Source organism: Astatotilapia calliptera, chromosome 16 (assembly GCF_900246225.1).
Source record: "Astatotilapia calliptera chromosome 16, fAstCal1.2, whole genome shotgun sequence".
NCBI lineage: Eukaryota > Metazoa > Chordata > Actinopteri > Cichliformes > Cichlidae > Astatotilapia > Astatotilapia calliptera.
The window spans coordinates 10,256,507-10,276,797 of NC_039317.1; the positions used below are offsets into that span (position 1 = coordinate 10,256,507).

Below are 20,291 nucleotides of genomic sequence, written 5' to 3' on the forward strand. Positions count from 1 at the left end.
TGAAGGCTACTAGCACATGTTTACCTTTTTGTTAGAGCCCAACATTGGGTGAGAAATATGGATCTGTATTTGAAAAAAAGGATAAATTAACTGGTTTGGTTTTGACATGCATGGACAAAGGAAAAGACTAGTATGGTATCCACACATCCAGTGGACAATAGCTGCAGAACAATATGGAACAGGGCTTTGGCATTAAATATGTTGTGTAACAGAGCAGGAAGCCATTTACTCTCCCTCTACCTGAGCAACCCTACCATATGCAAATAAACAAGCATGTGTATACTGTGCTGCCAGTCTTCATGTGACATAGAAGATAACAGAAGTTTTGTATATACTTTTACAGTTTACTGTATGTTAAGCAATGTAAAATTCACTATTTTCAAATGATTTAGGACTTTCACGATTACTTACTCACAGTAATTTGACTTTCTGAAGACTCCCCCTACAGGAGAAATGGACCTGGACACATAACTCCTATTATTTTTATTTCTTGGTATTACCACCAGCCACTAGTCAAATATAATTAATTACTTATAACATTTTGTTATGCTGAAAACTGTGCAATAGTAAATTTCACCTTGATTTGAGCCTTTTTTTCCTCTCCCTCTCTCTTCAAATGTAAGACTTATGTGAAAATGTTACGGTTTCTGTATTTAATATCACTTAGCAGTGTAGTTTATCAATCACTAAAAAAGTTAAAGTTTATATTATACTTATTTTCCAGATAAATTTTGTTTAACTTTTACGTTTTTTGTTGTTTGTTTAAAATCTTTAAGACAATCTTTAGCATAATGAATGTTTTTGGTCCTTGTGAGCTGTTTCAAAGCAACTGTCAATCATAACAGTGTAATGTGTCTGACATTATATTTAAACTGTTTAAAAAACATGTGCTTATGTTACCATCTTTGCCAGATCAATCTCATTCTTACATTGTTTATTCCATATTTTGTCATTTGTTGTCAGAGGTGTCCAGGATCAGTTTCCTCTCCTACACCGTGCAGCGTAGTGTTTAACACTAATCGTATGGATAAATTCTCCCACCGCAGACCAGCTAATCCTATCGAGCCAACCAACTGGGAGAGGTATTGTTTGCCATGGTATGCCTAAGCATAGAGGAGATTAAACTATAGTGCCCAGTTACCCAGAAGCTGGTAGATAAATTGTTTCACCACTGGCCCCAAAGAGTACTTATTTTCCATTCTGTAACATTTGATTGCAAGAAAAAACTCATCTGCCATCTTAAGGGTCCTTTGCAAAATATTAATGAAGTTTTGTAGTGATACATGGAAATAAAAGATGCTTGTTTTATTAAGCAGTTAAAGTTTATTGGGAATACAGACAATTCAAGTCACTGAAAGATGCATTTAAATGAAGCTCGACTTCAGTTGAAGTCAGTGATTCTTCTGATGGAGCCGATCCTTGGGCTGATGCCTCCCCAGTCACTGTACCTCCGATACTCTCCAGGCCTCAGGTAGTACACTCTGCCCTTGTAGTTAGGTTGGTCGTACAGTAGCCAGTGGCCGTCCATCACATTGCAGGAGTTGAAATCAGACATGCTGAGTTGGTCTTGGACATTTGGACAGTCATCGACCAGCTCATGCATCTGCCCGGTCATGTCAGCACGCTCGTAAAGCCTCATCCTGTAGGAACCCTGGTGCTAGCAAAGAAATAAAAAAAAAACTCTTATAATCTCCCCAATCAGGTCCTTCTTTACATGCATTTAATTACTTAAAACATTTTTGAAAAGCAAGAGTTGACCGGGTAACCTATAAGGATTTAAAAACTAGTCCCTTAATATAATATTTTTGTCTATTAACATCTTGCAAAAGAGCTTTCAGTAAACTCTATGGTGCTAAAATTAATTTATAGTTTCTGAATATCTGCCCATTTAGCAGTAACCCAATATGGGTTTCTGGTAACCTGATGGATATTATGGGGTTATAACAGAGTCTTAAAGCAAGTCATTATGACCTACCTGTGGGATCATACGGCAAGATCTGACACAGTCATTAATGCCAATCATACGCTGGTTATCAGAGTACTCTCCTCTCCTCAGATAGTACTGATTGCCCATGTAGTTGGGCCTCTCATACACCATGAAGCAGCCACTCTCCACCCTGATGGAGTTGCATCTGTTGAAGTAGGTGTGAAGATCGGCACAGTCGCTGCTGCACTCATGAGAGCGCCCTTGGAAGTTTCTGTCTTCGTAAAAAATGATCTGCAAAAGCAACAGGCACACACGGACACTTTTTTACAGAGTGCTGTTAGAAGCCACAAAAACAGGAGTTTTGTAAAACCACAACATTTAGTTTCTTTACCTTTCCCATGGTTGTGTTGGCATCAGACTCTATTACCAGTGCTGTCCCTGAGCCAAGCTACTGTGCTTTATAAAAAAGAAAGAAAGAAAGGACTGCTGTGTGATTGCACAGCATAAAGTATTGTCATTTAAATATATCCCCACAGTGATGATGGATCACAAGTGGGGGTGGGCAGATAGGAAAATCTGTTTATGTATAGATGACTCTTGGTGTGTGTCGTTATTGTTCTTTCCTCCATGTTCATCACAATTTCTTCCCGAAAATGCTGTTGTACAATAGGATGATAGTCACATAGTCCTGCACAACATCAGCAGAATAATACTGATATTTAATAGAGCCAGCACATAATTTGCACAAGCTGCCAGCTGTTTGCTTGTTGGGGGTTTTTTTTTATGTGAGTCAACATTTCTAAAGTATCAAACATGTTGGCTATGACTTCATATGAAGGACTTACAAAAATGTCTTACTCAGATCAGGTTACCACCATGGACTAATCTGTTTGTTTGAAACGTTACAGTACTAACAAATCATGCTTTGATAAATGAGGTCCTCCTCACAACTGAATGGACTATGACGACTCCATTTTGCAATTGCTTTATTACAATGGTGAGTCCAATGGTGAGCCCAAGCTTTACATAAGGGAATGTTCTGATGCAGGACAGTAGTATTTTGATTAAGTGACAAAAACTGTTTTCTGTTTCTTTCTTTAGTGTTGCAAGCATAATTATCTGAGTATGAAGGCTCTCTAAAATGTTCATGTAGCTCTGGCAACTACCAAAAGTGGTCAATAGTCCATGATGCGTTTGATGGATCCGACTCTGGCACTCCTGCCACCCCACTCACTGAACCTCTTATACTCTCCAGGCCTTATCAGGTACATCTTGCCCCGGTAGTTTGGGTGCTCGTAGAAGAGCCAGTTGCCATTTTTCACGTTGCAGGAGAAGATGTCATTAACGTGGAAGCGATCCATGACACTGGGACAGTCATCCACAAGGTCCATCACCTGACCCCCAAACTCGATCCGCTCATACAGGCGCATGTTGAACATCCCAGGCTCCTAGTTTTGAATCAAAGATGGTCATCATTTACTCAGCTGCACCTTCAGGAACTACCTCTACAAAAAAAAAGTTGTTATATTTGTAATGACTCTCGAATGTAATTATGGAATCTTCTATTTTGCTACAAGGAAATAATACTGAATGAGTTTGGGAAACTGATTTTTTGAACGACAATGAAATAATATGTTTTTAGCTTGCTAGCTAACCTAGCTAAACATGCTAATGTACCTACTTTGGTCAAAATGAAAGACACAGTTCCACTTCCTCAGATTGCACAAAAAGTGAAGGCAAAAAATACTTAAAGTGGACTTTAAAACATGTGTTAATGGCTCATTTACAACTAGAGTCTGCAAAACCTGTGAGTGGAAATCCAGTACCTGGGCCAGCCCATCTTCAAGACTCTAAAAACTGTGGTACAGATTGACTGGATGGATATTTTCATTATAAAGTGTTTTGATAGGCATTAGATTTGTGTCAGCATTTATTCACCTTTATAGAGCAGACTAATTCTGTAGTTATTTAAATAAAGTTATAATTAGCAAAACGTCATGTATTCATATCTGATTTGACCATTTTCATGGTAAAAGTTACCCTCTTTTTACATTTTCTTCAAAGAAAATCCAAAGTAAAATTAAATTCAAATACTTATTTAGCCTTTCTTTAAGGTGAAAGAACAGTGAAATCATGCTAACATTTAAAATATATTACACCAAAGGCAAAATTAGTCCTACAACAGTTGTTTTTGGAAGATCAATAGCAACAATTAAGATGCACCCTCTTGTATAAAGATCCATTTGATTTATATAACAGCTTGGAATAAGTAAATTAGACATAATATGCTATTACTTAGAAAATATTAAAAACAGAACGGCAGCTAAGATTATAAATGAGTCTATAATGGAGACTGTTTTTAAACCTGTAGGTTAAAAAGTGTTTGCAAAATCTTGAAATACATTTTAAAAACAAAGGTTTAAAAATTGTTTCAATAAAAGTTAGGTCTGGTTAGTTTACATTCTCACAATCTATCAAGAGGCAGTGTGAACTCTAGCGAATGTATAAGGCTGGGTTTGGCCAACTAACAGTAGCTCACCGTAGGGATGTGACGACAGGAGCTGACAGACTCGTTGACACCCATCCAGTGATGGAAGTCCGGATACTCTCCTCTCTTCAGGTAGTACTGGTTACCAGAGTAATTGGGTTTTTCATAGATCATGAAGCAACCACTCTCCACCTTGATTGAGTTGCAGCGGCTGAGTCGGCTTAACAAGTCCTCACAGTCATTACAGCACTCAAAATGGTGCCCAGAGAAGTTGTTGTCCTCATAGAAGATAATCTAAACATACAAATCATATATTTTTCAGTGTTTGCACTGCAAATATGTTCATTGGAAACAAATATTATCATATTTGCTTGAGTATTACAAGCATTTTCATGGTTTTAATGGACATCTCGGTACAAGTTGTGAACACTCAGGAAGCCTATTAGCATTTCGTACCCCACCTGCTTGTTTGCCCAAAACTGTCATTTTTACCTTCCCCATGTTGGCTGCTTCTCCTGCCCTGTGCCTAGTCTCTGTATGATCCATCCAGCTCTTTGAAGACTCAAACCTGTTACATATATAGTGAATGTGAAATGCAGACTCTGCACGTGTCATTCATATTGTAATGCCAGGAATCTTTGGCATTTGTGCCGTTGTGTTATCCTGAAGAGATGTTTGGGGATTATGTATGTACAGGTGAGCGCTGACTGGTCCAATGTCAACTCTGAATGGGTGCTGTTTGTTGTTGCACTGCTAAAATTTACCTCAGACTGAGGGTTTATGCTCCACCCACGTTCACCAAGATATCTTCTAAATGTTTACATTCATAAAAACCTCCAGTTGTTTTGTTTGGAGCTACTTGATTAGAATATTTTTTCCCATGGTAGAAATGAGTCTGTCTGTGTTTTTGTCAACAGAATGATAGTTTGTGTTTTATGTAATTTTTATTCTACCACTGCCATCTGGTGGTGAGCTTTATTTCTGACCAAAATAGAAACAATGTTTACATTTTTACTGACAACCTTTCAAAATGCTTGTGTTAATTTGTAGGATATTTTCTCATGTCTAAACAAACACAAAGGTCCAATAGATAACACTTGAGCCTGGGTGAGAAAAGTGTTAGTGCTTGAATGATTTTATTCAATCCTCTTATGAGAGTTAGGATGTCAGGCCACAAGCCCAGCACATTCTCCTGGGGAAAGATGCCCTCTAGATGCAGAGAGCAAAAACAAAACGGAGTACACTTGAGCACTGATGCCATTTTATTCAGTGTGTAAAACAAGGCAAAGAGTAGACATTTCACAAGAACTGTCCTTCCGTCTTTATAAATCCATGAGACGTCGGATGGACCCAACCCTGGAGCTAATGGCGTTCCAGTTGCTGAAGCTCCTATAATGGCCAGGTGAGAGGTAGTAGTGGCGCCCCCTGTAATGGTGTTGCTCATACATCAGCCAGTGGCCATCTATCACATTGCAGGAGTTGAAGTTGGAGAGGCGGAAACGGTCCATGAGATTAGGACAGTCATCCGTCAGTTCCATCATTCCACCTTCCATGTCGAAATGCTCATACAGCCTCATCCTGAAGCTGCCACTGTGCTGCAGAGGTCAGGAAAGTCAAACGGTCACATTAGGTTTGTTTTTTGTGAAATCTGTTCATGTGCATAGCTGTGAGTTAGATGATGCACCACATACCTAATAAAATATCTGCAATAAGCTGCTTAGCCTAGCTTAGCATAGATACTGGCACTAAAAGAAGAGAGTAAACACTGATGCCTGTTTCTAGGCCATTTCTACTCTACACCACTGGTAGGCATGGTACGTGTTAATTAATGTTAACATACCAGTACCACCATACTTTTTAAAAATGAAATATTAATATCAAGTATTATGTATTACAAGTATCACAAGTATCTGATAATGTAAACCAGTGCAATTAACAGACTGATTTTCACTCTAATACATCTTAACAATTTACCCAGCTTGCCACTGTCCATAAAACGGGAGAAAAAAGACAGTAACAAGCTAGCGTGTGGCTACTATGGTTGACGAAAAGGATATTACATCATGGTCCTCTACCCAGAAAACAAAAGTTCTCTGGTGGGATAGGATAGTTTATATTTTTTAAACCAAAAACACCTCTGAACACAGATTGCTGTAGCAAAATTAGCCCATTTATTGGCTGATGCTACATGCTAAAAGTCAAGTATACAGTCTGCTGCTTGGCAGTTATGTTGGAGGACAAGCAAGCAAAATTTAAAACATTAGAATTAACAGAAGAGCACAAAAGCAGCACTTTATCAGCTTTGGAGCAGTCAGCAGTGACCTCTTTAGTTTAAGTGAAATCACCTTCATTTCTAATTTCAGAGTAGTTACTTTTTTAATCGAAAAAGAAAATCATTGAATAGTTTGTGTATGTTTTTCTGTGCGCTGAATCTATTATTGTAAGAGGTTAAGATGCAGTATGACACAGTGATGGTATTTTACTGAGGTTCTTACCGAGGGGATCATGCGACAAGATTTGACACAGTCATTCATGCCGGTCATGCCCATGTAGTCAGAGTACTCTCCCCTCCTCATGAAGTATTGGTTTCCCGCGTAGCCCGGACGGTCATAGATCATAAACATGCCACTTTCCACTCTAATGGAGCGGCAGTGGTCAAACATAGAGTGCAAGTTGGCACAGTCGCTCATGCACTCATAGTAACGGCCTCCAAAGTTCTTGTCCTCATAGAAGATGATCTGACCGAGGGACAGAAAAAGGCATGTAAGATCATTTTTGATCTACAGATATCCGTCATGTAAAACGACATACAAACCTTTCCCATAATGCCTGCTGTTGTTGGTCAAACTTCTTCCTGCGTTTTTAAATCCTAAAATTAGCTTCCATCTTTATATACAATACCCTTTTAGGAGCAGTTGGTGTTATTTAAATGAGGCGTGGTGTCAGCAGAAATATTACAAGAGTCTTCCCACTCCTGTTTGTCATGTCCTGTGTTCAGGTTAACAGATGCCATACAGCTTCCAGCAAGAGCTACAACATGTGCAGGCGCTGGAACAGTCACAGGTCTTTCAATCTTCATGTGTTTGCTTTAAATGGGCTGGATTCAGAGTATGAAGGGTGAGTAAATGCCTATAAAACGTTTCTTTTTGCTGGTGTGTGTTGATATTGATTTATAATTTTCTGTAGGAGTGAGACTGACTACTAGAAAAACTAAAAACCGTACTTCCAACAAACATTACACCAAAAATTAGCCCTTTTTTTAATCAGGAGAATTCAGAAAGTAAATAATTACCTTATTACAAAGAGTTAGAGACACTCGTGCCAGTGAGTGTGTTCTAAAACTCTCTGCTGCAATTTCACTAAATTTTATGCAGTAAAAATTAAGCAGAACAATGCCATGTTCATTTTAATTATATTAATGCCACATGGCAACCTCCTTATTGAATGTGCAAGTATGTCAAAATGAGATAAAGGCTCATTCTGGCACAGGAAACTATTAAGGTTTCAAATAAATGTGTCAATGTGTGGAATGTCCATATAATAAATGATGATACTTAAATGCTGGAAATGTTTCCACAAAATTTATGTGTCATTTCATGTGATGTTAGTTAAATCAGTCAGTAACAAAGAAAGCACAGAAAGTAGTTTAACAACAGCTCCATTTATTTAGGAAGTTATATCTTAATAATGCCAAGTCAATCGCTGAGACACGTTACCATTTTTATTTCGTTTTGTTTTTCTATAGCGATTCAATCCAGATTAGAACTCTGTGATTCTGCGGAAGGAGCCAGTGGTGGCGCAGGTGGCCCCCCAGTCACTGAACTTGCGGTACTCCCCGGGCTTCATGAAGTACTGCCTGCCACGGTAGTTTGGGTGCTCGTAGAGGGTCCAGTAGCCGTCCATGACATTGCAGGAATAGATGTCACGGCTCCGAAAATGATCCTGCACCGACTCGCAGTCCTCACTGAACTCCATCATCTGACCCTGGAAGTTGGGTCGCTCGTAGATGCGCATGCGGTAGGGCCCCTCGCTGGTCTGGATGAACATAGCAGTAAGGTAAAACACAAAATTAGAGTAGCATCAGTACCTCTGCAGCTCTGTATGGGTGTGTGTGAGGGGAAGATTTATTGGAAATTGACATAGCTTACTCTTAAAAAATAAATGTGTCTAAAAAAAAAAAAAATGTCAAAACCATTGGGTATTTTTTTATTTTAAATTTGTAGGACTGCATTAATATATCATCTAAATGTTGGCCTACATTGGCCTTGTTCAGTGATATCTGCATGTGAGCAAATAAAATTTCATTAAGTAATGTCAGAGGCTGGTATTTATTTGTCGTGCCACATCAAAAGAATAGTTAAACATAGACGTGCTTAAAATAAAAAATAATAATATACAGATAATACATGGAACCTGATTTAATACAGTTTTACAATGTGTCATAATTATGAGAAAACAGCAACAACAACAACTTATTTGACATTTATAATTGACTTTTATTTACTTGTTTGCCAAACATTACCTTCTCCTACACCTGACCTTGAACTATTTCATGTAGATTCTTTACAGGGAAAGCACTTTTCAGCAACTAAATCTAAACTCTTATTAAAGTGCAACTTTAGTTGGAAGGAAAAAATATCTAATATTTTAATCATGTTATTTGGCTTGTGCACATAGAAAACAGTAAAAATCAGTGGTTTAATCATCTAAATAATGACATAAAACCACTTCTAAGTCAGAAAATGTAATTCTCAAATGACATTTTTCATAGTATTAACTGCACATAGTTTCCTGTTCACTCACATAGGAGAAGGTACGGCAGGAGCGGATGGTGTCGTTGTAGCCCATCCAGCGCTGGTAGTCTGGGTACTCGCCTCTGGTCAGAACATACTGGTAGCCAGTGTAGTTGGGCTTCTCATACAGCACCCAGCAACCACTTTCCACCTTGATAGAGTTGCAGCGGCTGAAGTGGGGGTGCATGTCAGGGCAGTCGGTGTCGCACTCATACGAGCGACCCTGGAAGTTTCTGTCCTCATAGAATATGATCTAAAGCCAGGGGAGGAGGAGGAGGGTGGACAGAGGCAGTCACAGCCAAGTCTGGTGATGCTGTACTACAGATTTCAGTCGAGCCTGTATGTGTGATTCTGGTAGTGTTGATCATGTCATGGGTTGTTAAAGTCAGTTAAAGGCACTGTCAGTTTGTCGGTGTGTCTGGCAGTTTAGTTTTTAGAACCTAATCATTATTTGAGAAGCTGCAACACAACTTGTCAGCTTGAAGAAGCCCACTTCTAAACAAAATGAATCTCTCTTACCTTACTACTCATCCTGCAGTGTGCTGGAGCCAGTCACCTACAGAAAAATGGTGGTCTCACAAAGCGGCACCAGAGCCCCGCTATATAAACCTCAATCAAAGGGTTAGCAGATCCCACTTTAGCTGTTTTTTCAATGAGTGGGGATTTAACGTACTGGCATCGTTGCCAAGAGTCTTGATCCTGCGCATACAGCGAAAATCCCTGAATCATCAATGCAAAAGTCCTACCAGGCAAATTACTGACCCACTGTGCCCTCTTTATTGATATGGACATTAGAGACACATTTTATCCACTCATCAAGGAGATTAATCTTTGCTCGCAGAATGTCAGAGGTAATCACAAAATGAATCAGCCTCTATAAACATTTGCAGAAATTCCAAAAAAGAAAAATGTGGATTTGTGTGTTTTATTTGTATGAGGAAAATGGGACCAGGCACCTTCAGTGTAAAGTCAATATCAGTACCAAAGTGATATTTAGGTGCTTTTACTTTGTGTCACTTTGGAGTTTGTATTCAGGTACACTTATTTGACAGTTTTAGTAACTCTACAAACAATCTGATATGTAATTGTAAAGAGATACCAAATATCCAGTTTTTCTCTTACAATGGTAACGAATGCTTCTAAATATTACTGGGCATGGATTAGGACTGATTCTAAAAGTCAATCATTTGAGATTTTCTTACATTTCTATAACAATTCAATTGTATTTATATAGCCGCAACAACAGTTGCATCAGGGTAGTTTATACTGCAAGGTAACAAACCTACAATAATCATTTATCCACAAACTGATTCTCTAAATTAATAACATAACCCGAGGTAACAAAAATGATTTCATTGTTTTCATCAAAGACAAAACTGGATTGTTTAACAGGTAATAAGTGAATCTTGTCAAAAGCATAAACTTATATTGCTGTATGCTATGAGGAGTGCCTAGACTTGTACATGGGAGAAACCAAACAGCCACTCCACAAACGCATGCCACCTCGACGGGACAAGGCTCAGCTGTATATCTGCACCTAAAGGATAGAGTTGACTCTTTTAAAGGTTCCCGGCGTTCACATTTTGGACAGAGAAGAAAGATGGTTTGAAAAAGGACTGAAACAGGCCTCTATGTCTACTGTGAATGACCGTCATTGAACAGAGGCCTACGACACACTGTCTGCCACCTACAATCCAGTTTTGAGATCCCTTCCCAGGCGCCTCAACCCCAACTCATCAGGTGACTTCAATAGGTACATGAGAGGTTGAGGTTGTCACACAGGTGTCTCCCGAAACCTCTGTTGGTAATGACCCACGCCTTTTTTTCACACCCTGGACCTTTTGATGACATACATGATCAATAGTGTTTCAACGACCCTTCACAGAATCGATCCTGAGGGTGGCTGTAGCTCAGGTGGTAGAGCAGGTCACCTACTAACTAACTGGGAGGTTTGCGGTTTGATCGCAGTCTACATGCCAAATATCCTTGGGCAAGATACTAACCCCATGTTGCTCTCTGATGCATCCATCGGGGTATGTAGGAATGTTAGATAGTAAGTGCTTAGGGGGGAAAAGTACTGGTGTGACAAGTTGTGTAAAGCACTTTGAGTGCTCAGATAAAGTAGAAAATTGCTATATAAGGATCAGTCCATTTACCAATCCCTACTAGGGTTTAAATATCCGGGACTCTCCACCTTTTGGTTTTAGAACTGAAGAAACCTCTTGGATGAGAAATAAAAACGTCTTCAAACAACTTAAAGAAGTCCAGTCCAGATAGATACCAGTGACAGGTTGAGCCAATTTAATTTTGATGAAAATTAGGTCAAGGTCATATCAAATATGAAAATCAGTAAACCCTGACCTTGTGTATGAGCTGTGTCTTTCTTGGTGAGGACAAGCCATTTTTAACTCCAAGAGTTGTATTTTTCCTGGGTAAATAATATATTTTTAAAAATCTCTGACTCCAGTGAGACCATCAGTAGTTTGAGTCATTGCACATCTCCAGCATCACCAAAGGCTGTTTGACCAAGAAGCATGGAGTTGTGCTTCAGGTCATCAGACCTCCATAATCGCATAAACTCCACCAACACAGTCTGGTATGGCACTTTGCGAGGAGTACAGAGTGAAGGAAACACATTAAAGCATGACATTGAATGTAGTAACAACTTATTCATATAATGCATTATCAAATAACACAGAGCCCAGTTGACAGAAAATACTTCTCTGTTTATGTCTCTTTTATTTCTGAGTACTTCAAGTGCATTTTTGAGTTTAAGTGACATTTTTAGTTGAGTACGTTAACATTCAACTGAGCAGTTTTACCATTTCATGTTAGTATTATTGCTCCAGCTCAATGTCTCTACTTCTGGCAGCTGCTGGAGGTTGACGTCAGTTGTGCAGAGACTCTTGCGAGCTTTCATAGTGCTCAGTCCTTTCCTGGTGAACATCACTGCTTTCCTAAAAGTGAAGCAGAGCGTATGGGAGGTCTTTTTAGATCCACAGGGTGGCAGCAGAGGATTTTCAATGCAGACGTTGGAAAAAGAAATTACTGTTCAAATATTTCCTTCTTGGCTTTGGCCATTTCAAAGCCTAGTCTTTTCTCTGAAATATTTCTGGACTGATGTTGAACATTTCAAAATTACTTCCTATCGCTTTTCCTAATCACTTTTCCTTAACTTAGACTGAAAATGCCATGAGGTCAGGGAAATGTGGGAATACTAAGAAAAAAAGAACCGCATTACCCAAACTGTATTTACAGGAGACTAAGAGGGCCTACAACAGTGGCACTGAGGACCACCTGACATGTAACAACTCAAGAAAGGTCTGATGAAGACTACAACAACAAAGGGAACATCTGCAACATCTGAATGGCAACACGGAGGAACTAAATTGTTTCTTCTTCCAATTTGAGGCCAAAAGATTTCATAGATTCACTCTGCAGGAATAGGATGTGCGTTCAGGTCAGTCAGCTCTAGAAATGCATAAAGTCAGCTACATTTACCTAACTGATTAAGAGGTGATTTGAGACACTGGTCCTGCATCATATCAAAACCAGCCTCTCTTCCACATTTAGCTCACATCAGTTTGCACACAAAGCTAACAGACCCACCGAAGAGGCCATCACCATCCACACAGCACTAAACCACCTGGAACACAGAGCTGGACATCCTGTGGACATGCTAATCAGCATGCTACATGACTTGGCCTCTCGATCCCCATCGGCAACAGGACCAAAGACTTCCTCACCAGCCGTTCACAGACAGTCAAACTAGGTCCTCACCTCTACTACTCCATCACTGCGTACCTGTCCGCTCCTATAACACCATAATTAAATTAGACACAACCATCATTAAGCTTATCACAAGAAATGAGTCAGCATACAGAGAAGAGCTATGAAGACTATCTGAGTGATTCTTGGTGAATAACCAGAGACTCATCACCACAAAGACAACTGCATTATTAGTGGAGGAAATATGACACAGTTCTGCCCCTCTGTATAAATGGAGCACGCGTAGGAAGGGTGCAGACATCCTGGGGGTTTCATATACGAGGACCTCTCCTGGTCGGCCAACACCACTGCAACTTCCAAAAGAAAGTGCAGGAATGAGCGATAAGAACTGCACAGAAAAGAACTGACTGCTTGTTTCTGGAGGAGAGTGCCATATCACGCTACCTCAGCAGAAATACCAAAATTGTCCAGGACTTCACTCACCCGGGCCATCATCTATGGCAGGTGTTATAGGCCAAGACTCACACGTCCAGATTTAGCAAAAGGTTGTTTCAGCAGGCGGTGCGGATGTTAAATAAGAAAAAAACCTAAAAGGTGTGATTTTATTTATTCTACGTGCTACCGTCTCGTGTTTTAGTCAACATCTTGTCTTATACCATGGCACCATAGAGTATTATTTTAATTTGGCTCTATGTACAATAAAGGCAGTCTTTAATAATCTGCTTGATGTCAGATTATTAAATATCGAGGTGTGTCTGATGTGCTGAAGCTACTGTCTCTTGAAGATGCAACCTTCACTTTACTTTCATCATTGAAATAAAGCTGCTTGTCTTTATTTGTAATTGGGGGGGGAGGTGGGGGTTGCACACAACGAGACTTAGTAAGCAGCAGGTGTTAATAAAACAGAGTATGCAGCTGAGTTTAGCAAGTGGTTAAAAGTTTAAAACATATCTGCATGTTGTATATGGTATATGATGGGAAACACAGGAGCCATTTACATGATTTGTACTGACTACTGAAGTATTTTTCCTTGGTATTTAGAGATCTTTTAGAGTTCTTATTTTGCCTACCACACATATGGTGATTGCTCAGATACGGTACTCACACTGATGAAGGACTGAGATGAAGTGGAAAACGAAGATGAAACTTGCTTCGGTGGAGCACTTGCCTTTGTCTGCCCGGACAGCCATCGTTTCAGCTTCTGATCTGCAAGAGTTTCGTTTTGGGGTTTTCAAAAAACAAAACAAAAAACAGTCCTTCAGAATATTAATGGCTCAGTCACACTAGATTGAAAAACCTCCCAGGATGATTGGAATGAATTTTCTTTCACATTTGGCATTTGAAGCAACCAACTGGTTTGAAACCATTTTTGCTCACTGGTCACCTGGTAGGAGCAAACCTGCCTCCCAGCAAATAACTGCTGTCAATTGCAGTCAGCCTGAGTCTGCAGAATAGCTTTACTCAGTCACTACTGAACTGAAGTACATGTTTGAGTGCTTCTGTTTTGTATTCCTTATATTTCTACTTGGCTCAAAAATCAAACATTCTGCAAACTGATAAATACTTTTAAAGAATAACGTTTGGCAAAAGAGCACTTTTTGCAAAAAATCAAAGAAAAAACAAAACAGAAGTCATAAAAGTTCATGTCGACAGAATAGTACATTGTTGATGATGTTGTCTATATTGTTTAAAGAAACAAAACACAGATCAAAGAAGATTAAAACTCAAAAGAAGGAAAAGTTCTTGCTTTTGTTTTTTTTTGTTTTGTTTTTTTACTTAAAGTTTCCCAGGAAACTCAAGATAAATACTGCTGAGTACACTACTAAGAGGTCAGAGAGGTTTTGCTATACTCATTTATCTGTTGAGGAGTGTGTCTCCAGAAAGAGTAAAAAAAAGAAAAGAAAATCTTATTTTAAGTTGCTTATATTTTATATGTACTCATAAAATCTAAATATTCTTGCCAAGCACCAGACGCACTCCGTTTTGAGACTTGTTTCAAGTATAGACTGTATTAAAGTTGCCAGCAACTCGCGCCCGCTTTGGTTGTACAAAGCAGTTTAATTGTATAGAAATCTATTTGATTCCCATTTGAGAAACAATTTGTATCTTTATTCTCTTGTCACTACCATAAAGGCTAAACCAGACAACACACACTTACTGTGTTTCTTGGAGTGGTACACGGCCTTGTAGGATCCAAGTATTGCAAACGGATGATAGGATAGAGTGATGGGATAGACAATTGAGCCCTTGGGTTAAGAAAAAGAAAAAGGAATGAAATGTTTTTAGGCAAAATTATGTTTCAAAAAGGATAAAACAGTTGCAGCCACTTTCCTAACTAGGACACTTTTGTACCTTGGACTTCTGGTTGGGGTATGAAGCGGCTGGTTTACACCTGTACAGAGTCAAGATTTCCTCCACTGGCAGGCTACTCTAAACAGAAACACACAACAGCTAAAATAAGCAGTTTAGGCATTAAGTGCATCAAAGTACTTTCAGGAAGGTTTTTCGAGAGTTTACCTTCAGCTTTTAGATTTATTAAAAGTTGCATTTACATGTAAAAATCCTTACCATAATAATCCCAGCAAAGGATGACAAGATCATAGCCTCCCGCTCTAAGCGATTAGGATACTGGGCACTTCCTAAACTGCATGTTGCTCCACTGTGGTGCAGGAGGAAGGTGATGAAAGGCAACCAATCCACCAACTGACTCTATTCATTTGCCTTTGTAAAAGCACTGTACGGCATCATGTGTTATTACAGCTGCTTTTACCAAAGTTTTGTTTATTTTTATACTTGTTATTTAATTTTTACTAAATTTTGTGAGCATAATAAACATAATTCAGGATTATCAATGATAGAACGTTTAACTTTAAAAAACAGAAAACGTACATGATCTCTCTGTCGAGCACATGTCGTCCTTCCTTCTTCTCCAGCCACCAAAGGGCAACACTGATTGCAAGATCATAGTGAGCCTACAACATGTCACACAGAAGTTGCCAGCTCTACTTAGTTATACATTAAAACATTATTTTAGCATTGGTTGCTTCTGCTGAGTTTTTACCAAGTCATCCAGCGCTGTGAAAGTTCCCTTGCCCTTCGGATCAAAGGCGTCTTCCCTAAGTTTCTGTCCAATGTAGTTGTCTCTGTTTGGGAACAGGAGAAAATGAACCAGTTGCCAGTTTACTTACCGACTGCACGGTATGCTTTGTAACATTTTAGCATCCACTCACATAAGGGCCTCAACATCTCTTTTGAGCTTGTTTGCCTCCATTTTCTGAATGAAATCCTTTCATCTAGGACTCCTGCAGAGAAATCAACACATGTAGAGTCCACAGTACATCTTCTACATCTTAACTAGTCACCTCAGAGTTTTGTGCAATTTGTTGTTTTATTCATTTTTGAATGATAAAAGTGTAATTTTCCTAACAACATGTAACCTAACTGAATGTGAAACCATGCTTTTAATGTTTCAGTTAACATATTCAGACCCTTTGATGTGCCTCCTGTTCATTTTTATTGAATTCTCCAGTCACTGGGAGACTTCATAGAGATGGGCATCTGGCCAGTTTGAGCAGAAATAGTGCACACCAGGGAAAGGACCAACTTACCAGGAACCAATCCTCGATAAACAGAAGACTGTGCAAGAAAGTTATAGAATTCGATGTTGCATGCATGATGGCTTCTCTATGTGTGTGGCTGCTGAGTTCTACACCTGCAGGTTATTGAATTTATACACAAAGAATGTAATTGATTGAGTGGCAATGAATATCTGCACCCATGAAATGAAATTATTTGCTCCTGGCTGCGTTTTTTCTCACCTGCAGTTTTTGACATGAATATAATTCCTTAACAGGGTACCGTATCAGCTTTTGTGTTTGTCAGAAAGCTCTGAAAGGCCTCTGTGAGCACATGGAAAAGGATTACAAAAAATATAAACTCTTTGCACTAATAAACTAGAGGCAGTGTGTGTGCTGATACCATCCTTAGAGTGAAACAAGGTAGTGGTAGTATAACGCCAATGCTTTAAACCAGGGGTGTGTAACTCCAGGCCTCGAGGGCTGGTGTCTTGCAGCTTTTAGATAGCACCCTGGGTCAACACACCTTAATCAAATGATTAGTTCATTACCAGGCTTCTGGAGAACTTCATGACATGTTGAGGAGGTAGTTTAGCCATTTGAATCAGCTGTGTTGGATTGGATCAAGGACACATCGAAAACCTGCAGCACACTGGCCCTTTAACACCTGTGCTTTAAACCTACAGACCACGTTAGAGCAGGGGTCTCAAACTCCACTCCTCGAGGGCCGGTATCCTGAAACTTCATGTGTTCCTGTTGCAACACACCTGAATACAGTTAATAGGTCATTACCAGGACTCTATAGAAGTATAGAGCATGCTGAGGTGGCAGTTCAGTCAAGTTCTAGACTCTTGCTAATGACCTACTAATTGTATTCAGGTGTGTTGCAACAGGGACATGTGGAAAGGTTTCAGAACACCAGCCCTCGAGGACTGGAGTTTGAGACCCCTGCGTTAGAGAGACTTATGATGCCAGTTTACTGACACCACCCATCCTATGTGAAGGAGCTCAAGAAGTTTTGTCATTGGAAATAAGATATACTGTCCGCAACCAGGCGTGCAAATCCTCTAGACAACTTAAGGTCTTGGTCTATAGGCAGTCACCATTCTGCCGGCACTCAAAGCCATCATGGCTCAAGTTTGCACTGTCGTCTTCCTGCAGGACTGCTCACTGATGTGCCCAACCAGCCTCTGCATTGGTTAAGTTCCCAGAATGATCTATGCAAACAGGCAACACAAGACCAAAACGCAAAGTGGCTTCCAAAAATTTCTCAACTAAAGGTCTAAATACCTTTATAAATTAGATATTTTAGTTGTTGATTTTTAATACATTTGCAACATTTTGTTATTAACGATTAGTATGCAAAAACTGACGTGGGACAAATAGCCATTTCAATCCTTTAAAATTAATACCAAAACATACTTTAGTGGAACAAAGCAAGTAGATGTGAATTCTATCAGATGAGATTGGATAGTTTATCTCTTAATCCAGTGGTCCCCAAGGAAAGGCTTAATCTCAGACAGTATTTCCGCGGACCGGCCTTAAAGGTGTCGCAGACAAATACAACAAAATAAAATGTTACGACCAAGCAAAAACTGTGGTATTTTGTAAATATAATGATAAACGCGAGTTCACTGTGTCACTTTATTATCAGCTTCCCCCTGAGATGCGCCAACTCTCAATGTTGTTGGCGCATTTCAGGAGGAGCATTTCCTCTCTGCCCCATAATGGTCTCTAGTCGCTATGGTAACGTGTAAACATTTCTTTCAGAATAATACACACAACTACACGGGTAAAGAACCAGGGAAACCAAGCTAACGATTAAAAAAAACCACGAAAACCATAAATATCACAGCCTCAACTCTCGCGGCCCAGTACCAAACGACTCATGGACCGGTACCGGTCCGTGGCCCGGGTGGTGGAGACCGCTGTCTTAATCTATCAGGGTGGCAATGAGCTTGCATCAGGCAGTTCACTTAAAATACAGGATTGATTAACTGATGATCTCACAGACAACCTGACACCCTTACTGGGCTCACTTCCTCTCTAATCAATGATTTCCGAATCCAAACTAGAATTCCTTTTCCCCGTGTAGCACATTTTAGATAAAGACAAAGAACAAACAGCAACACATTAAACACATGCACGTGTTTTCAAGAAAGATACTCACTCAACTGGTCAAAAGGAGATTACAGTACTTCACCTGACACGATCATACAAAATCCTAAACATAGACGACTGCAGTCATGCGACACTGAATGCTTTAACCTTTCTAGGTGGGACACAAGCTTTTAACATCAACGTCCAGCAGACTTCTCAGATGAACAGCATAGCCTGAATAATTTACAACAGACCTGTCAGTCTGATCATTACCAAACCAGACATCCCAAGGAAACAAGTGAAGCAGGGTAGGTAGAAACACAGAGAGCAGTGACGTGCATAAATGTGCCTATTGCAATCAATATAGGAGCAAGGGGAGAAAAACAACATAATAGCATATTGTAACTTTGGTACAAGGCTAAATTAGTACTTACACAAATGTATGTATGTATAAGGAGGAAAATATCAGAATACTACAAACCAGTACTGAATGTCCTCATATGTGGATCTCATTTTTCTCAGAACCAAAAATCTGGTTTAAAAAAATCTGGTAATTATTTGTTTCTACATTCATCAGGTCCCAATCAGCCCAAATAGCAAAGAGAAATTAAAAATGCATGCTGTGGAAGAGTTCAGGTCTTAGGAGGTTAAGGAAACCTATATATTGTATATATATTTATTAGTTTCAGATGTAGCCATTCTTGTATTTTGCTTGTTTACATTATTGTATTTTGCACAACTCTGTTGCTTGTGAAGCTCGCACACAAGAACTTCACTCACATGTGCTGTACCAATGTACCTGCACATGTGATGTGACAATAAAAGTGATTTGATTTGATTTGAAACCGCAGCATTTTAGCAATGTAGTGACTGAGGTAAACCTTATTGTCTCTGCCAAGTAGGTTATGCGTGCATGTCATCATTCTGTCTGTAAACATGATAGATCAAGAAGTTTTGAATGAATTCTAATAAAACTTTATAGGAGTGTAGATCATGTTAACAATCCATTAAAATCTGTCAAGTTAATGACTCAGCTGTTGTCATAAACAAAGCCTTGTAACTTTGTACTTGTGTTAAACATTCTCAACACAAGTACTGTAAAAGGATTCAAACTATTATTTCATATTTGATCCCCGACCTCTCCTTCAAGGTCACTCGACTGTTCTGAATGTCAACGATAGCGCAGAGCTATTTATCAAAACAATGTTTCTTACTGCTGTTGTTTGTATTACCAACATACAGCAATGATACATGGCGATTCTAAATATCAGATTACTTTATTATGACTTTGACTGTCGATTACAGTAACAGGTTCTAATTATTTGAACATTTAACAATATGACAATGTCCCTGAGGTATATATTTTTTCCTTTTTGATGCCAGTTTGACATTACTAAAAATTACACAAATTTTACTAAATGCTATACATGTGATATATGTGCATAAACAAAAAACCCAAATCCCTAAAAGTCCATCAACTGAGCTGTGCTAGCATTAAAGATAAGATATACATTTTAAACCAGATTTTGGGAAATTCTCTTTACAGAAGTTAACAATAATGACTATAATAGTTTTTTAGTGACACTTTGTCTTGTTGAGTGTCAGCAGAACACAGCTTGAAGAAAAGACTCAAGAACAAATACTTCAAATTTCTACTTTAATGTGAAATGTAAAGCACT

At 39.1% G+C, this 20,291-nt stretch overlaps 5 protein-coding genes across 5 annotated transcripts; all 5 read right to left on the reverse strand.

Moving 5' to 3' along the window:
- Positions 1 to 1,286: 1,286 nt before the first annotated feature.
- On the reverse strand, positions 1,287 to 2,416 carry LOC113008105 (gamma-crystallin M2-like). Its single transcript, XM_026145264.1, has 3 exons — positions 2,319 to 2,416; positions 1,976 to 2,218; positions 1,287 to 1,657 (listed from the first exon to the last, which is right to left on the reverse strand). The coding sequence occupies exons 1-3, from the start codon at positions 2,325 to 2,327 to the stop codon at positions 1,382 to 1,384; spliced, it is 528 nt and encodes a 175-aa protein (XP_026001049.1). The 5' UTR covers positions 2,328 to 2,416; the 3' UTR covers positions 1,287 to 1,381.
- A 525-nt stretch (positions 2,417 to 2,941) lies between these two features.
- On the reverse strand, positions 2,942 to 5,121 carry LOC113008106 (gamma-crystallin S-1-like). The gene is made up of 3 exons (XM_026145265.1): positions 4,908 to 5,121; positions 4,467 to 4,709; positions 2,942 to 3,375 (listed from the first exon to the last, which is right to left on the reverse strand). The coding sequence occupies exons 1-3, from the start codon at positions 5,028 to 5,030 to the stop codon at positions 3,103 to 3,105; spliced, it is 639 nt and encodes a 212-aa protein (XP_026001050.1). The 5' UTR covers positions 5,031 to 5,121; the 3' UTR covers positions 2,942 to 3,102.
- A 538-nt stretch (positions 5,122 to 5,659) lies between these two features.
- Positions 5,660 to 7,410, reverse strand: LOC113008448 (gamma-crystallin M2-like). The gene is made up of 3 exons (XM_026145873.1): positions 7,231 to 7,410; positions 6,911 to 7,153; positions 5,660 to 6,010 (listed from the first exon to the last, which is right to left on the reverse strand). Exons 1-3 carry the CDS (start codon positions 7,237 to 7,239, stop codon positions 5,738 to 5,740), a joined length of 525 nt encoding a protein of 174 aa, XP_026001658.1. The 5' UTR covers positions 7,240 to 7,410; the 3' UTR covers positions 5,660 to 5,737.
- Positions 7,411 to 8,057: 647 nt separating this feature from the next.
- On the reverse strand, positions 8,058 to 9,813 carry LOC113007370 (gamma-crystallin M2-like). The gene is made up of 3 exons (XM_026143844.1): positions 9,728 to 9,813; positions 9,219 to 9,461; positions 8,058 to 8,450 (listed from the first exon to the last, which is right to left on the reverse strand). The coding sequence occupies exons 1-3, from the start codon at positions 9,737 to 9,739 to the stop codon at positions 8,175 to 8,177; spliced, it is 531 nt and encodes a 176-aa protein (XP_025999629.1). The 5' UTR covers positions 9,740 to 9,813; the 3' UTR covers positions 8,058 to 8,174.
- Positions 9,814 to 11,942: 2,129 nt separating this feature from the next.
- On the reverse strand, positions 11,943 to 18,912 carry c9h2orf80 (chromosome 9 C2orf80 homolog). Its single transcript, XM_026143843.1, has 9 exons — positions 18,683 to 18,912; positions 16,168 to 16,239; positions 15,999 to 16,080; positions 15,827 to 15,909; positions 15,506 to 15,596; positions 15,290 to 15,367; positions 15,096 to 15,183; positions 14,043 to 14,143; positions 11,943 to 12,165 (listed from the first exon to the last, which is right to left on the reverse strand). Exons 2-9 carry the CDS (start codon positions 16,206 to 16,208, stop codon positions 12,097 to 12,099), a joined length of 633 nt encoding a protein of 210 aa, XP_025999628.1. The 5' UTR covers positions 16,209 to 16,239; positions 18,683 to 18,912; the 3' UTR covers positions 11,943 to 12,096.
- Between the last annotated feature and the right edge of the window lie 1,379 nt (positions 18,913 to 20,291).

Excerpts from the sequence above, each read along its gene's own strand:
- LOC113008105 (XM_026145264.1), bottom strand. Across the intron at positions 1,658-1,975 it reads CTTGCCGTATGATCCCACAG|CACCAGGGTTCCTACAGGAT; the intron begins GTAGGTCATAAT and ends TTTCTTTGCTAG.
- LOC113008106 (XM_026145265.1), bottom strand. The coding sequence starts at position 5,030 with ATGACACGTGCAGAGTCTGCATTTCACATTCACTATATATGTAACAGG. Across the intron at positions 4,710-4,907 it reads AAGCAGCCAACATGGGGAAG|ATTATCTTCTATGAGGACAA; the intron begins GTAAAAATGACA and ends TTGTATGTTTAG. Across the intron at positions 3,376-4,466 it reads CCTGTCGTCACATCCCTACG|GAGCCTGGGATGTTCAACAT; the intron begins GTGAGCTACTGT and ends ATTCAAAACTAG.
- LOC113008448 (XM_026145873.1), bottom strand. Across the intron at positions 6,011-6,910 it reads CTTGTCGCATGATCCCCTCG|CACAGTGGCAGCTTCAGGAT; the intron begins GTAAGAACCTCA and ends TGACCTCTGCAG.
- LOC113007370 (XM_026143844.1), bottom strand. Across the intron at positions 8,451-9,218 it reads CCTGCCGTACCTTCTCCTAT|ACCAGCGAGGGGCCCTACCG; the intron begins GTGAGTGAACAG and ends ATGTTCATCCAG.
- c9h2orf80 (XM_026143843.1), bottom strand. The coding sequence starts at position 16,208 with ATGGAGGCAAACAAGCTCAAAAGAGATGTTGAGGCCCTTAT. Across the intron at positions 15,368-15,505 it reads CCTTTGCTGGGATTATTATG|AGTAGCCTGCCAGTGGAGGA; the intron begins GTAAGGATTTTT and ends GTTTCTGTTTAG. Across the intron at positions 14,144-15,095 it reads GTACCACTCCAAGAAACACA|ATCAGAAGCTGAAACGATGG; the intron begins GTAAGTGTGTGT and ends AAACTCTTGCAG.